The following is a 16,926-nucleotide window of genomic DNA, read 5'->3' on the forward strand; positions in this document are numbered from 1 at the left end:
TGTCACTCAAACCGAAAAGACTTATCCAGCCACTTTCAACCGCGTGACACCTGATTTTTAAGTAAAAAATAAAAAATATTAAACCCAATTCATTTTAACCAAAAATCTTCTATAAAATTCAAGACTCGAACTGTAAAATCCCATTATTTGCTGGTCAATTACTTCGGTGTAAATTTACAGGATATAATTCATATGCCTAAAGAATTATATTAAAAGGAGACCAATTTGACTTAATGACAGGCTCCTCTCTAGTCAGAAAGATAACTCCACCATTGCATATAAAAATATTATATCTGCAAAGGCATATATTCTTCCACTAACAAATTAAAAAACTACTACTAATATACAAATAGTCAATAAGTTAAATAAAGAAGATGTCATTTTATTCATTCAGTCTCTCTCTTCTCCCACAAACATAAAGCGCAACACAACATCCACAAACCCTCTCAAACATTCCTTTTTCTGCTTTTAAAACAACTTGCTCATAAAGCTGCTCATCTTTTTCTTTTCACACACACACACACACACACACACAAAAAAAAAAAAAAAAAAAAAACACCATTTGTTCTTTGTTTCTTCTGCTTCTTCATCATCAATGGATACTGCTCAATGGCCTCAGGTATTAAACTAGAGTATATTTCCTTTGTTTTTCTTGATCTCATCAATTATTTTTTTATTTTTTGGTATTTGTTGGATTAGAGTTTTAATTTTCTAGTTTGAAATTTGCATCACTTTTGAGAAAGATGATGGTTTCCCCACTTTATATTTAATTTTCAATAATTATTTTCATCATATATAGGTAACACTCTTTATCTTTTTCTTTTTTGTTCTATATATGTGATTGTAAAAAAGTTGACAAAGTGAAAAAAAGATCAAATTTGTTATTATCATACTTACAAGTACAAAGCATTCATCTGAAAATCTTTATGGTGCTTACTAGCTAGTAGATGCTCTTGCTAGATATGAGCAGTAAAATTCAGAGTCGGATCTAAGATTTAAATTTGATAATTAATTTTTTTTCATTTTTACAAGTACTGAATCATTATACTGATTCATACTTTTGAAATTATAGGTTGATAAGAATTTAATGTTGTTGATTGTTTTTAATTTCCTCTTTTATTTTATTTTTCTCATAGGAGATAGTGGTGAAGCCCATGGAAGAGATAATACCAAACACAAATGGCTCATCAAAACCTAATTGTGCTGAAAGAAAATTAGTTAGGCCGCAAAAAGACCAAGCTTTGAACTGTCCAAGGTGCAATTCGACAAACACAAAGTTTTGTTATTACAACAACTATAGTCTTTCTCAGCCAAGGTATTTCTGCAAGACTTGTAGAAGATATTGGACTGCAGGTGGATCTCTTAGAAATATTCCTGTTGGTGGTGGTTCAAGGAAAAACAAGAAATCTTCCTCTAATTCTTCCCCTTACAATTCAAATAATCATGTTATAATTAATCCTTTGAAAAAACTTCCTGATTTGGTTGTCCCACCACCACCACCTCAACATCATCATGATCAAAACCCTAGTAAGATCATCCATGAAGGGAGCCGAGATCTCAACTTGGGTTTTTCATCTGATTTCAAGACTATCTCTGAGCTAATTCAGGTACCATTAAAGTTTAATGTGTTCTTCTTCATTTTAATTTGTAACGAGTGCTTAGATTTTTCGAAATTAGTTGGCAAAAATTAATATGTAAAATCGAAAGAGTTTCTCTTGTACGTTTATACGTATGAGTGTACAAGTTATTAAAACAACACATTTCAGTAAAGATATAAAAAAAATTGAAGTTACTACTCGACTGTTCAAGTTACAATAATATGTTTAGAATTACTTCTCTGATTTCTACTCTTCCTCATTCAAAACGAACATTAATATGTATATATGTATAATCGAAGAGTCCTTACTGTACATTTGTTCGTGTGAGTGTACAAGTTAACAGAATAACACGTTTTAGTAAAGTTACAATTTTTTTTAAAGTTACTAGTCGACTATTCAAGTTACAATTATATGTTCAGAATTATTTTGATTTCTACTCTTCCTCATTCAAAACAAACATTATTACGTATAATCGAAAAGTCTCGACTGTACGTTTATACGTGAGTGTACAAGTTAACAGAACAACATGCTTTGGTAAAGTTATAATTTTTCTTAAAGTTACTGCTCGACTGTTCAAGTTACAATAATTTGTTTAGAATTACTTCTCTGATTTCTACTTTTATTCGTCCAACATGAACAGGTACCGAATTATGATGGCAGTAACAAGGACAACAATAGTCCCAATATTTCATCTCTGCCTCCTCCTCCATCTTCTTCTTCTTCCGCTTCTCCTCCATCTCAACTTTCAGCAATGGAGTTATTTAATGGGATCACATCAAGGGGATTGAATAATTCCTTCATGTCAATGCCAATTTCTGAGACAAAGTCAGTTTATAACTCTTCGGGATTTTCGTTGCCATCCCTAAATTTCTCATTGGATCATGGACTTGGAAATAACGTTCATAGTGCCTATGGAAACAACAATCTCCAAGAGACAAATACAAGTGGAAGGTTTTTGTTTCCTTTTGTAGGTCTAAAGCAAGTTTCAAGCACAAATAATAACACAAGTGATGGTGCTAATGAGCATAATGGAGATCATCATCATCAGCATGTTGGAGATCAATCTACTAATGGATATTGGAATGGGATGTTAGGAGGAGGAGGATCTTGGTAAAAAAAAAATATCCTATATTATAATTTATCAAGGTTTTTTTTTTCTTTTCTTTATGGGGTTTCTCTTCTTTTAAGGAAAAAAGTTTTACTATCACATTGGGGGATTAGGAAAGTGAGAAGGGTACAATGAGAATTGACCACGCACTTTCTGCGTGAACGACTCTCACTGATATCACTGGACTATAAATCTTGATTTATGAGATTTTTTTTTAAAAAAAAAAAATTCTTGTAGTGTTTATTGGTGGGTGGCTTGTTTGGATTTAATTTCTTCAAAACTAACTCATAGGTTAAAAGGAATTCTCATTTCTCCTAAATCTTTTCTTCATTTTTAGTATAGTTGTCATTAATTTACTTTGAATTATATTAGTTGGTGGGAAGTTATGTGAAGCTTATTTTAGGTTTGCTTCATCGTGAGTTTATATATATGACTTGATATTGTGGAAGAACTATATTGTGGAAGAAGAAATCAAGCCCAAATTTTTTGGAGGGTACAAAATTTGATGCCTATAACATGAGGTGATGATCATATTATTCTACTATCACAAAGAGAAGGCAAAGAGATCCCATTATTAATGTTAATTGTTCTATGCCATTAGAAAAATAAATGTATTATATTGTAATTGAGCTTTGAGAAACTTGTTAATTCTGCAAGTACATTTTTGCAGCCAACTTTATGAATATAAACATTGTTTATTTCATGATTATATAGTTTTACCTATGCTTTTATTTTACTCTTTTCCCAAGAAAGCTTTTAAGGTTGCAAGGTTCTGATTCACTTCAAATGGCTGTATATGACTTAAAGCCATGAGCATATCATAGGGACAAGGATTTTGGACAATTAAAAAGAGCGGCCAGGTTTGATTAATTACAGTATATAGTGGCTTTAATTATTAGAGTTTCTTAGTTGAGTGCATGTGCAATTTAATCGATCAAATTCTAGTGCTATCACCACGTACATTTAATTTGGTCTACTGAGAACTTGTTTTTAAGGGGGAAAAGGCTTTTAATTTCATGGTGAAAGGAGGTGTATGTGACCTTGTTTTAATCTTTTGATAATCGAGAAATTTCTGAAGTACAACTAACACGAAATTTGAATTTAATAGAAAGTAATTTGTTTCTCTACTCTTTTATTTCCCCTTAAATACAAAGCTTTACTAGCTAGAATTTGAATCGGTGATGTGTGCTTAACTCACACATTGTGCTGCACCTTTACTTCTGAATCAAAACTCTTGAGGCAAAACCATTTCTTCTATTTTTAAACCATGATTAAGCAATTTTTGCTCGAAAAAGTGGGAAGATGTTAAAGACACGCTCCTTGCTTATTCTTCCCTTTTTACTTTTTCTTTTGGTTAAGTGGTACATAAAGGAATATGTATTGTTAATTCTTTTTACTGAATATGTATGTACAATAAATTTTAGAATTCTTAAATTTTAAAATATAAATCTTGAATCCGCGTTACTACTTACGTCCATATACATTTTTTTTCAGCACGTCCATATACATTCACACTAGAGAAATTGTTGCTGCGACGTTTTTATCTTTCCTTTTTGTTTTCTTTATTCTTTGGTAATTTAAATAATCCCTATTGATTACCATGTACATCATGAAGAAAAGCTGGCCAAGTAGCAGTTTCAATGGGATTATAATTGCACCCAATACGCATGTTCTTATAAATTAAGGAGTAAGAAATAAACCTGACAATCTTTAGTTTCTTTTTGTCATAATGTGGGATCCACAAACATTCCCCTTGACATTCGTGCAAAAGAATAATCACTCCCACTTTACTCCAGATCTACAGCCTCCAGTATTCAGTAATAAATTATTAATATATGAACTATATAAATCTTGTACAAAAATTCCATTAATTTTTGCCCTACGACAATAACCAAATCTCGATCTTAAACGAGTTAAAGTTGATTGCATAAATATTCATTTATCATATGTTCTTCATTTAATTAAATTATTTTATCCTATATCAAGGAGAAAGTGAGAAGTTTTAAGTCCGAATCCCTAATGAAATTTCAGATTCAAATCTTAGCAGAAGTAAAAATATTACTATGTGATTTTTCTTTGCATCTATTTAAGGATTGATAGATAGAGTTACTCATAACAGGTAATTACTCGAAGCAGATAGCAAATACTATTCCGTTAGTTTTGTGTTGGTGGGAGATAGCAGGTGCCTCGTGAAATTAATTAAAGCGCGTGCAAATGAATTTGGAAGCTACAATTATTAAAAGAAAGATTTGTTAATTGCTGTAAGTCACTACTCACTTGTGCATAATCACCGGTGGAGAATCAAAGCCTGAAATAGTTGAATCTTTTTTCAAGGATTTAGTTTGTGGGTCATTTTCTTGTGGCCATTTTAGGAGGTGTCACTTTTCTCCTAGTGGATGTTGGATAATAAAAACAACAAAAAGTTTGCACATTTATGAATCTTTTTTATCCCGTGAAAATTGGGATCTCTTAACAGAATTCACTAATATGCTGGTTTTCCCCCTAAACTTTTCAGGAGTTGAAACATTTTCTGTTAAAAGTCTTTTTTCTGATAGTGGAAACACGAAAATGGAATTGGGAGAGAGTTAGAAGTTTTGTTTTGAAAATGACATTTTGAGATTTGGTCAAACTTTACACGAAAAAACCTAAGTTGAGGGGTGTCTCATTTATGCCTTCGGAATGATTTTCGACTCATACTTACCTTTGATGTTTACTGAAAGCATACATAAGCTAAAATGCTTATAAACTGATTTGTCCCAGCGTGTTATCTTCGGCTAAACCAACAGTTCTTATTAGATGAAATGATTTCTTCCACTTCTGAATCCAATCAATTTGATTAGGGGCTATACAATAAGATTTGAGATCATTTTCTTCAAATTGCATTTTCTTCAAATTGCTAACCACTTCTATGTTCATAGCCTTCATAGTACTTTCATCGATATTATCAAGCTCATGAACGATGTGATTCAAGAAAATTGAGGTATTGCCCACACCGGGTTACAAGAATAATATCATAACTCAATCGATATCTCAGCATTCTCATACAAACAGTTCATACAAAGAGAGAACAAGCTGATTTCTTTTACAAAATAATGATTACCCTTTCCAGTACTTGCATCTGTACAGGGGCATCCCACTTTTACTCATAATGCTTAAAAAGCAAACCAACTAGTACTATTTCTTTTCTGTGGTATGTATTCAGTTGAACACCAGCTCATTGATCCGCATTGATCCCGAAAATACGAACCTTGTGCATATTTGGAAATTTGGCAACGACCAGTACAAAAACTGCGATTGTGTTGAAGAACAGCATCGGGTGTTGATAATCAGTTGTATGCGAGGCTATCAAGTACCTGTGAAAAGAAAGAAGAATGAGAACACAAATGCAAAGGCATCACAGAGAAAAGGGGATAAGTTACAATAGACAACTACAAACCATATCAGTTACAATAAAGAGTTTTTTCTCTAAGGGGAAAAGGAAAAAGAGGTTCATCGTATAGTTGGTGGAACAGACAAGGCGAATGGCAAACAAATCAATGTCCAACAACATCATTAATACAAAAGCTGCACTAGTTGTTGATTCGGGGTACAATAAATGAGACCACCACCCTTTTCCACTTGCTGAGCTTCAGCATTAGTTAGCCTTCAATAATTCCTTTTTCAAGTGACAGTGCATAAGCTAGTGTATGAGTGTGTCATTAATATGATTCAGTATTGTTCAATTAGGCACCAAACAATATGCCTCAACATTCACCTCATTCAGCGTCTAGATAGAGAGGATGTTATCTCTTTAATTGTTCCTTCATAATAAAGGAGGATAGACCAATATCTAGGAAAGTAATACAAGCAGGGGAAAGGAGAATTTTTCATCACTAATAAGAAAAAAGGATGAATAAGAAGAGAATGCTGCAAAATACTTTCAATATACATATTTTAAGATAGGGAGCCATAAACATGCCAACCACAGAACCCCCACCCCTCCACCCAAAAGAACCACTAGCTCAAACAAACATGCACAAACTTCATCCCTTGCCCACAGCTTATTCTGATGAACCCCTAAAGAAAGTGTTTCAAACCACTCTGTAAGAAACCCCATCCCCCAATGGACAGCCAAAAATTATGTGGAAGAAAGATACACAGAGCAGCCACTTCACCAACATGTGAAAAAAAACCTAAGCCCAAACACAATATGCTTTGCTTACATATACTTGCATGAATAATGAATTTGACATTTGCATGAATAATGAGTTTGACATTTCATACTGCACTTCATAATCCAAGACAAATTCTCAAAATGCAAAGATCCACAGAAATATATTTAAAGAGAAAACACTACGCAAACAAGGATGTGGAATTGATGTGTGCATTTCCTTGAATACTCTCTCATCGTTTTTTCTACCATTTCTGATTTCTATTTCTGACATTAAACACTGTCTACTAGAATTGTTTTGCATACAACTCAACTACCTCAATGAAGCTTGTTCCACTGAAGAAGATCAAATACCAAAAAGGTATACACATACTTTTTTATAAAACCAAAAAGGTACATATTTCCAGGTGCAACTCACAATGTAAGTTACAATACGAACACAAGTTTCAGGAGCCAGCTGAGCTTAGCAGACTAAATGTGTTCTTTTTCCTAATGCTCTATCTCATTGAGAACTCGCGAGCTTCCTAAACAACAATCCATATTGTCAAAGGACGAAATCATAATGCTTTCTAATGAATAAAACATATTTTTTTCCTCCTTAAAATATTGAAAAAGTAGTAGCCATCTCTGTAAAAGATTAGTGTTTAATAGGTAGAAATTAATCAGCAATGCTTTGAAAATAATTTATTATGTGACACGCTTTTTCTAAATCATTCCAAACCTCAAGCTTCATGAGGAGAACCAAATTCAGAAAACTCGATTCTGGCACTCCAGAGAGAAGCTCTCAAAGAGCGAAGATTGAGACTTGCGACCACAAGACTATGACTTTCCTCCTTCAAATACCACAAGTTAGATAGTTTTTCCAGGGTCAATGGTACATTACTACATTTATTAACTTCTAAAACCTTGAGTATAGACAACCTTTTGGATGGTGACTACCAACAGTTATAAAGCAAACCATAATAATTCTTTTCTCATCAAAAGTTTACAGTCATTATCTTTTTATTTTTGGGTAATAGGTCCACCGAAACTTAACTTTCATCAAATGAAAATTTTGCATGATTCTTTCAGAGGAGAACTCTGCTCCATTTCTCGTGGAGCATTTGGGTTCTCAACAAATTCATAAACGTCATAAGCACTAATGAGGAACTCAAAACAGTTGTATATCCACCTTAGGATTAGGAATGGAGACATCCGGGACAAGGTGGGAGTGGCATCGGTGGAGGACAAGACGCGGGAAGCGAGGCTGAGATGGTTTGGGCATGTGAAGAGGAGAGACACGGATGCCTCAATGCGGTGGTGTGAGTGAGAGGTTGGCTATGGACCGTTTCAGGAGAGGTAGAGGTAGGCCAAAGAAGTATTGGGGAGAGGTAATTAGACAGGACATGGCGCAGTTCCAGCTTACCGAGGACATGACCTTAGATAGGAGGTTGTGAAGGACTCAAATTAGGATAGAAGGCTAGTAAGGCTAGTAGGTAGTCTCACTTATTCTTTCGCACTAGTGGTCGTAGTTTTGCTCTATCGTTTATTGCCCTTTGATTTCTGGTTATATTTGTTGGGTCTTGTCTTTTCAGGTTGTTTTATCGTGACTTCTTCGCTCTTGTTATTTCTCATTTTCGCATTGCTCTGATATGCTTGTCCTTATCTGACTCTTTTGTCTTGTTTTCTCTTGAGCTGAGGGTCTTTCGGAAACAGCCTCCTTACCTCTCAAGGCGGGGTGAAGGTCTACGTGCACTTTACCCTCCCCAGACCCCACATTGAGGGATTTCACTGGGTATGTTGTTGTTATTATCCACCTTAGGGAGAAGTCCATTAGTGGCAAATAGCTGTGAATCCTCAATAATTGCTCATGAAACCTGGCACAGTCATTCAGCCATGGCACATCCAGATGTACCTTCTGCAGTTCTGCTTTAGTCATTATAGGTAACAGCCTAACACTTTCTAAAACTGCCAGATTTTGGTTTCACCACGTAATATGTAGGTCTAAAAATTAGGTGAAACCAACTTCCTACTAAACTATACTACAATTAGGGTATGTAAATCAACTATGCAACAACCTCAAACTACCCAGAGTAGGCTAGTGAAATCCTTAATATCCATTTCACTCTATTCAGGTCAAGTTCATTTCAATAATAAATAATTAAGGCAAATTGGGGGTTCTCTGAAACTAGAGATATCTAAATTTACACTTAACCTTACACAGACATTAAATCTATAATAAATAGCCTTACTTCCAACTAATTGGCATCACTCATACAGAACCTTTGATCTTATTTTTAGCTAAACTTGCATTGATTTTAAGAGATACTCAACGACTAGAAACATTCATCTTGGCTAACATTCACTACCACGTAATATTGCTGGTGCCACAACCACTTTATAGAACTTGGCCCTTCAGCTTGTTAGATCTCTTCCTATCGTACAATAGTCCACCATTTCAGCCATCATATTCTGTGTGTTAATTCTTCCTTTAATATGCCAATCTCTAGGAGACTGTGAAGCCATTTTTTCCTATCCTATAAGAGTCCCAAAAAAACCCAACTACGAGATTTAATCAGACACCTTAGCCAGTTTTTTTTTTTATATGGTAACATGGTGACTCGAACACAAACTGTAATGTTGAGATGGAGGGTGCTTTCCACCTAAACTACCCTCTCTTTATCCAACATATTATCCACTTGAGGTAATATTTTCACCACCAATTCCTCCCAAAAGCTTTTTAGTAGTAATAGATTATATCAATTTGCTCAGGTTGCGGTGAAGCTTTGTTAGAGAAGCTATTTAAGAATTAGTAGAAAAATGCTTCCAGTACAGCCTGATAAGTAGGAATTATATCATACTATATTGTTTTTGCTATTACTAGAACCCAACCCCTTTGAATGACTCCCTTGGTCTCTCGGCCTCTCGTAAAATTCAAAGCTTAGTTATGCTAGTGCAACACCAATTCCCACAAACTAGCTTTAAAATAGAGCAATCAAACTTGTGTAATTCACACTTGGACTAATATCATTAACCATGGAAGTTATGCATGAATGTGCTGCTCATAACATAGATTTGTGAGTAATCCATGTTGTTTTCATTCAACCGCTACATGATCAACAATTCCATAAGCTTGGATGCTTAATTTGTCTAACTACTACACTCTATTTTCTGACTTCTCAGCCAGATAATTTGTTTTTTGATAATTTTAGTGTCGCAACCAGCTTGCACACCTCGACTAATTCCACAGGATACCTGCCACCTACCACCAATAACAAGTACCAGATAACTCCGTCCAACAAGACTAGAACAAATGGGATCACTTAGTGTTTTTGTCTCGGTTGGGAATTGAACCTGAGACCTCAGCCAGATAATTGTTAACTTTGCAAATAGTATAATAATTTCATATAAAATGAATCAAAGGAAGTTTTAGTTAACCAAGCCTGCATAATCAGAGCCTAAAAGCATTATGCATTCCTATACATGTACTCTACAATGATCAGAAGCACTGTTGTACAATGCATCACGGTGCAACCTAGCAGCTTTTTCAAGTCAGTAGGAGAGCTCATATACATGTCAACTACACTTGCAAGCATGAACTTGTTCATAACATTAGAAGTCTAAATAGAAATTAACTTGCTGAAATTGACTACTTACAGCACCACAGGGACAACCATTAGAAACTTCCTATTGCGTGTAAGTTGCTTCCCATTATCGATCTGCTCCCACCAAGTCAACCTATTGTAGATACCTTGGTCATCAGAAAATGGTGTTCCCTTCTTCCAGTGAAAACATTGATATGTGACCTGAAGATAAATAGACAAAGCGAGTTTGTAAAGACACATAAATTTAGAGTATGTACAGATTGCATTCCCTTCTTCAAGTGGAATTTAGTGATAAATGAAATGCAGATAAATAGAGAAGACAGAGTCTTTCACAAAGAGAGATAAAATCCAGAGTAGTTATATACTAACAAGGTCTCCTACCATGCTATGACACCAGATAAAAGAAAAAAATAACACGCACACGCACACACAAATGGGTACCAAAGAGAAGAAGGTAAAGATCATCAACTAGACTTCGGCATGCCCAAGAACTATGCATACAAGCATTGTTCAGAGCATATAACATAGGTAAACAGTGATAATTATTTGCTACTGAACACATGAGACAGGCAAAGCGTAGCAAGAATAAGATAAAAGACACAAAAAGGACAATAGAGATATTAATCTTTCATATTAGAAATCTTAATAAAAGTATTAACCATCCACATTTGACAAAAACTCCGAAGTTACAAATGTACTTGTTACTCCGCGCATTGGTGATCAAATAGAGAAATTAGAAGGAACGTTAGGCACGCATCATAATTGTCATGAAAATGGTTTTGGACATAACTCAACTGCAAAAACTAGTTTAAGTGGTGAGAATTCTCGAAACCATATAACGAGACTATAAAAGGTACCCTCAACGAATATGGGAATTTAACATCCATCTCGCCACCACCATCGTCCCACATCTCACTATGATTAGAACTAGATATGTAGAGCGTGAATAACACAACAGAAAAACTCGACACTGATATCATGGATAGGTCTGGTTCTAATACCATGTAATGAAAACGAACCAACAGCTAACTCAATCCTAAAAGGTAGTTCAAGTGGTGAGAATTCCCCAACTTTAAAAGAGATTACAGTCCATACTCTAAACCAATATAAGACTATAGTAATAATGTCTAGTGAAGTCCGTAGCTTTTGATACACTTGGCCTGTCCATCTATCTAAGAACCATATCAACTATGCATCAACCACAAAATAGTTAGGGGTTGGCAGTACCATTTTCTGCTATATCTAGGAATCAAGACTAATACTACTAAAAGAATCCGAATTCGCCACTTCTCTAGCAACCTCACAGCATCTCTGTTTTCCAAACTGAACATAAACAAATAATGAATAACCCAAGCTAGACCTAACTCAAATCAATTACAACTTGCACAATAAGTCTCCAAATGAATACAACAACAACAACAACAAGTATTACGAAGGCTAAATTGCAAAGCAATTAGACGAAAGAGAAGAGAAAGAGGCGTTACGAGAAAATGAGAAAGATGAACGATGGTCCAAGCCATGCCAGGTGAGCAACCAAATACGGATAAAACAAGGAGCCATGCGAAAAATAGAATTAATATATAGGTCGTCCATACACCGGGATACGTAAACCACTCCGTATTCCGATTCAGATCCGTTGGCGGAACTGCCCTTACATACAAATTCGCCATATTACCCAATTCAATTCCAAAATACGGATTTGAAGAAGAAGAAAAAATGGGAATTGAATAATCCAAGTTGTAAATTGATCAATGGAATATCAAACGACGAGTCTATAGCCGGTGGGTTTGATGGTAGGACCCCTGAGGTTCCTCATTTCTCTTTCTTTTTTTTTTCTTTCTTTTTTTTTTTAACTACTAGTACTATTTCATTTAGTATTTTTTTTTTCCTTCTTCTCTTTTGATGGGTTCTAAAAAATCAAATAAATTATTCTGAGAAAAAATATCTCAGAAATGGATAAGGTTAAGATGATATAATTTGAAGGGTAAAAAGTTATGTTTACTATTTCATTTGAATAAATAGATATTAAGACAAGTTAAAACTTTCCTGCATCTATTAAGGATAATATAGGTGATAATCGTTTATTAAAAAGTCTCTTTCTGTTTTGGCGCACGATAGGCGTGTGCTAACTTGCGCCCGTCGGAATGGGAAGAGGTCGACCACGGAAAGACGCTAACAAGGATCGGAATGAGGACATCAGACAAGCAGTGGAGTTGATACTAGCAACAACACCTAAGGAAGGCAAAATAGGTGGTGTGCAACAAAACCCTAGGACGCGCGAGTGGAAGAGAGACTCGGCGGGTGGGGTAAGGCGCCGCGGCCACACGCAGAAGGCGCGCTTTCAATCAAAACAAAAGGGGGGAACCTCTCTACAGGGGGGAAGCTTGAAGAGTCCCAACAACACCACGGAGGGAACAACTCACCGTCCGGAAATCGCGGCGGCAAAAGACAAGGTGGTAGAGGGGGGATCTGGAGCGCATGAGCAGGTTCAGTCAGCTGCAGGGAAACAAGAAGCAGCAATCTGGACTAATTTGTTTGACAACAATAAGCTAGCAGGGAGAGGAATGTCGCTAACTTTCTTTCCCCCTAAAATTGTTGACGGTGAAAAGGTGGTTGAGCTGGTACAAGAAGATATTGCAGTTGAAACTAACAAGTGGAAATCAGCAGCTGTGGTATATGTGGTTGGAGCCTCGCCATCAATAGGAGCAATTGAGCGATTTATTGTAGCGCAAGGGAGGTTTGCAACCAAACCCAAAGTGTATTACCACAATGATGGGTATTTTGTGGTGCGATTTGAGAAGGAGGTAGACAGAGATGCAGTTATGTGCTCTGGTCCACACATGCTAAACAAGCGGCCTGTCATAATGAAGCCATGGACTGAGGACTTTAATTTCAATGATGAGATCCTAACAACTATTCCCTTGTGGATTAAACTTCCAGATCTTCCCCTTAGTTCTTTGGGGTGCAGCAGCTCTAGGAAAAATAGGGAGTAGTTTGGGCCAACCTTTGTATGCTGACGATTGCACTACGCAGTATAGTAGAATATCATATGCTCGAATTTTGGTAGAAGTTGATGTCACGAGACCGCTGCCGCAGACCATCAAAGTACAAGATCCGAAGGGGAAAACATTCATTCAACGGGTGTGGTATGATTGGAAGCCGATATACTGTCCAGTTTGTTTGCAAGTTGGACACACATGTCAAGTTAAGAAGCAACCAGAGAGGCCTGCACCAGTAGCAGGACAGGAGAAGCATAAAAATGTGCCAATTCCCCAGCCTAAGCAAGTACAAAGGCAAGAATGGAAGGCACAGGGTATTGTCACAAAGGCAACAGGAGTAGGCGATGAACTAGCACTTAGCAATGTGCAGGAGGTGTCGAATGCCACGCCACAAGATGAGGAGGATTGGCAAGTAGTAAGGGGCAAATCTGCAGCAAAGAAAGCACAACAATTAACTGGTCCTAATACTAAACTCCTTAGCCGTGAGCAACCAGGGACTAGTAACACTATGGCAACAGAGCAATATAATGGGGGAAGTGGTGGCGGCGAAGGGATGGAAGCTGGTATGAATCTCAATGCATCTAAATGATAGTGACTTGGAATGTACGAGGATTTAATAATGTGGTGAAGCACAAGGAGATGAAGGTGTTTTTAGTTGAAAATAAAGTTAGTCTTATAGCAATTAGTGAGCATAGAGTTACTGAACATAAAGCTGCAATGATCCTTAATAAATCTGCACCTGGATGGGACTGGTGCACTAATGCTTCTGCTAATGTTAGAGGGAGACTGTGGGTTGTATGGGATCCTAGCGTGATACAATTCAGCCCTATAGAGATGCATCCACAATTCATACATGGGGCTGTTAAGGTATATAGAAGTAGCAGAGAATTTCAATTTACGGCTGTTTATGGGCTGCACACAGTGCCAGCAAGGGGACCGTTGTGGGACAAACTCAGGGAGATAGATGGAGGAATGCGAGATCCCTGGTTGATTATGGGTGATTTTAATACAATTCTAGAGAAAGAGGATAGAACACATGGAAGTGAAATACAAGATTATGAAACAAGAGACTTTAAGAGCTTCATGGAGGATTGTGGTATGTCTGAATTGGCAGCAGTTGGGAGAACCTTTACATGGACTAATAGCCATGTCTTTAGCAGGATAGATAGAGCAGTAGTTAATGCAAAATGGATGTTGCACATGCCGATAATGCAAGTGCACATACGTGACCCTGCTTTTTCTGATCATTCACCCCTTTGCCTTGAAGTGGACGAGCCTAGAGAAACTGGCACTAAGCCTTTCAGATTTTATAATTGTTTAACAGAACACCCTAGCTTCAAAGAAGGGATACAGAGTAACTGGGTTGTACAAAATAGAGGAATGAAAGGAGTGTGGCAGAACCTCAAGAAGATAAAACTGGTCATGAAAGCTCTTAATAAAAAGGAGTACATGGGGGTCACAGAGAAAGTGCACCAGCTGCGAGATGCCTTGAAGAATATACAAAGCGAGATGAGGACAACTGAAACCACTGCTGATTTGTTCGAGAATGAAAGAGGAATTAGGGCCGAATTATATAAATGGAACAGCATAGAGGAAAGCATATACAGGCAAAAATCGAGGGTCAAATGGCTCCAACTGGGGGATGCGAATACAAGCTTTTTCTATGCAAATATGAAGGGCCGGAAAGTCCAAAACCAAATTCGGCTACTAACAACTGAAAATGGGGCATCTGTTAACACCAGTGATGGGATCAAGGCAGAAGTGGTAGGGTTCTACCAGCAACTCCTAGGCACCACCAACGCAGATTTACCAGTGATTCATCCTGCAGTCATGAAAAATGGGGCTAGACTAAACAGGCAGCAGCAATTGCAACTTATAAAGCCGTTTACAAAAGAGGATGTTTTGCAAGCTTTACAAGGGATCGATGATATGAAGGCTCCCGGGTGTGATGGATTCAATTCACTGTTTTTTAAAAAATCATGGTCCATTATTGGAGAGGATGTTAGTAATGCAATCCTAAATTTCTTTGAAACCAGTGTCATGTATGCCCCAATCAATAGCACCTCGGTGACCTTGATTCCCAAAATAAAGCACCCTACCACCATTAGAGACTACAGGCCTATCTCGTGCTGTACTACACTCTACAAAATTATATCAAAAATGCTCACTCAAAGACTTCAGCCTGTAATGGATGTTTTGGTGGACAGTGGACAGACTGGTTTTGTGCCCGGTAGAAGCCTAAATGACAATGTGATCCTAAGCCATGAATTAGTCAAATGCTATGGGAGGAAAGCAATTTCACCGAGATGCATGATCAAGATTGATATGCAAAAGGCCTACGATTCTCTAGAGTGGAATTTTTTGGAGCAAGTCCTACAAGGTCTACAGTTTCCAGAGCAGTTTGTCAACTGGATAATGATATGTGTAAGAACTGTTTCATACTCTATACTTATAAATGGATCTCCAACTGCCCCATTTGCTGCTAAGAGAGGGGTTCGACAAGGGGACCCTATGTCCCCTTACTTATTTGTGCTATCAATGGAATATCTTACTAGGCTATTGAAAAATTTGAGAACAGCCCCTGATTTTCAGTATCACCCGAGGTGTAAAAAATTAAACATCATACAATTGAGCTTTGCGGACGATCTGTTACTGTTTTGTAGAGGAGATAAGGCATCTACATCAAAGTTATATGATTGTTTCCAAGTATTTTCTCATGCGTCTGGCCTTATAGCAAATCAGAGTAAGAGTAGCATATACTTTTGAGGGGTTCCGGAGCCCATCAAATTTGAGGGGTTTCGGAGCCCATCAAACAAAGTATTGTTCAAACACTTGGTTTCTCGATAGGGAAGTTGCCATTCAAATATCTTGGGGTCCCTTTGAGTTCCAAGAAACTTACTGTAGCTCAATGCCAACCCATCCTTGAGAAGATGCTTGGAAGAATCACTAGTTGGACAACTAAATTTCTATCTTATGCAGGCCGCTTGCAACTGTTGAGGAGTGTCCTGATAGCAGTGCAATCCTTTTGGTCCCAAATGTTCCCTCTGCCTAAGAAAATCCTACAAAAAATAGAAACAGTGTGTCGGAAATTCCTTTGGACAGGTGCAGCCGAGGCAAAAAACAAAGCCCTTGTGGCATGGGACCAACTTTCTTTGGCCTAGGACTGCTGGTGGGCTGAACATTACTGATGTGCATACATGGAATAAAGCTGCAATAGTGAAGCAACTATGGAGTCTTAGCAAGAAGAAGGATAAGCTCTGGATAATGTGGGTACACACATACTATATAAAGGGGGGAGCAGCTTGGGATGTGCTTACCAAACAGACCTCTTGGCTAATCCAAAAAATCCTGCAGGCTGCGAAATATCTCACTGAGGCAAATCTGGACAAGGTGACAATCCTGCAGGCTGATAACTACTCTATCCGAGATGTATATAAGCAGCTTAGGGGTGACTACCCAAAAGTTGAGTGGAGGAGGCTTATATGCA

General features: G+C 37.0%; 2 protein-coding genes across 3 annotated transcripts; one reads left to right on the plus strand and one right to left on the minus strand.

Annotated features, from left to right (window-relative positions):
- Nucleotides 1-367: 367 nt before the first annotated feature.
- Nucleotides 368-3,415, plus strand: LOC132030693 (dof zinc finger protein DOF4.6). Its single transcript, XM_059420424.1, has 3 exons — nt 368-619; nt 1,137-1,607; nt 2,239-3,415. Exons 1-3 carry the CDS (start codon nt 596-598, stop codon nt 2,710-2,712), a joined length of 969 nt encoding a protein of 322 aa, XP_059276407.1. The 5' UTR covers nt 368-595; the 3' UTR covers nt 2,713-3,415.
- A 2,256-nt stretch (nt 3,416-5,671) lies between these two features.
- On the minus strand, nt 5,672-12,282 carry LOC132030694 (uncharacterized protein C119.09c). 2 transcript variants are annotated; one of them, XM_059420426.1, is made up of 3 exons: nt 12,036-12,282; nt 10,493-10,641; nt 5,672-6,059 (listed from the first exon to the last, which is right to left on the minus strand). In XM_059420426.1, exons 1-3 carry the CDS (start codon nt 12,108-12,110, stop codon nt 5,921-5,923), a joined length of 363 nt encoding a protein of 120 aa, XP_059276409.1. In that variant the 5' UTR covers nt 12,111-12,282; the 3' UTR covers nt 5,672-5,920. The 2 variants fall into 2 exon arrangements, with proteins under 2 accessions (XP_059276409.1, XP_059276408.1); XM_059420425.1 differs by having other exon boundaries at nt 11,925-12,275.
- Between the last annotated feature and the right edge of the window lie 4,644 nt (nt 12,283-16,926).

This window comes from Lycium ferocissimum, chromosome 9, assembly GCF_029784015.1.
Source record: "Lycium ferocissimum isolate CSIRO_LF1 chromosome 9, AGI_CSIRO_Lferr_CH_V1, whole genome shotgun sequence".
Taxonomy (NCBI): domain Eukaryota; kingdom Viridiplantae; phylum Streptophyta; class Magnoliopsida; order Solanales; family Solanaceae; genus Lycium; species Lycium ferocissimum.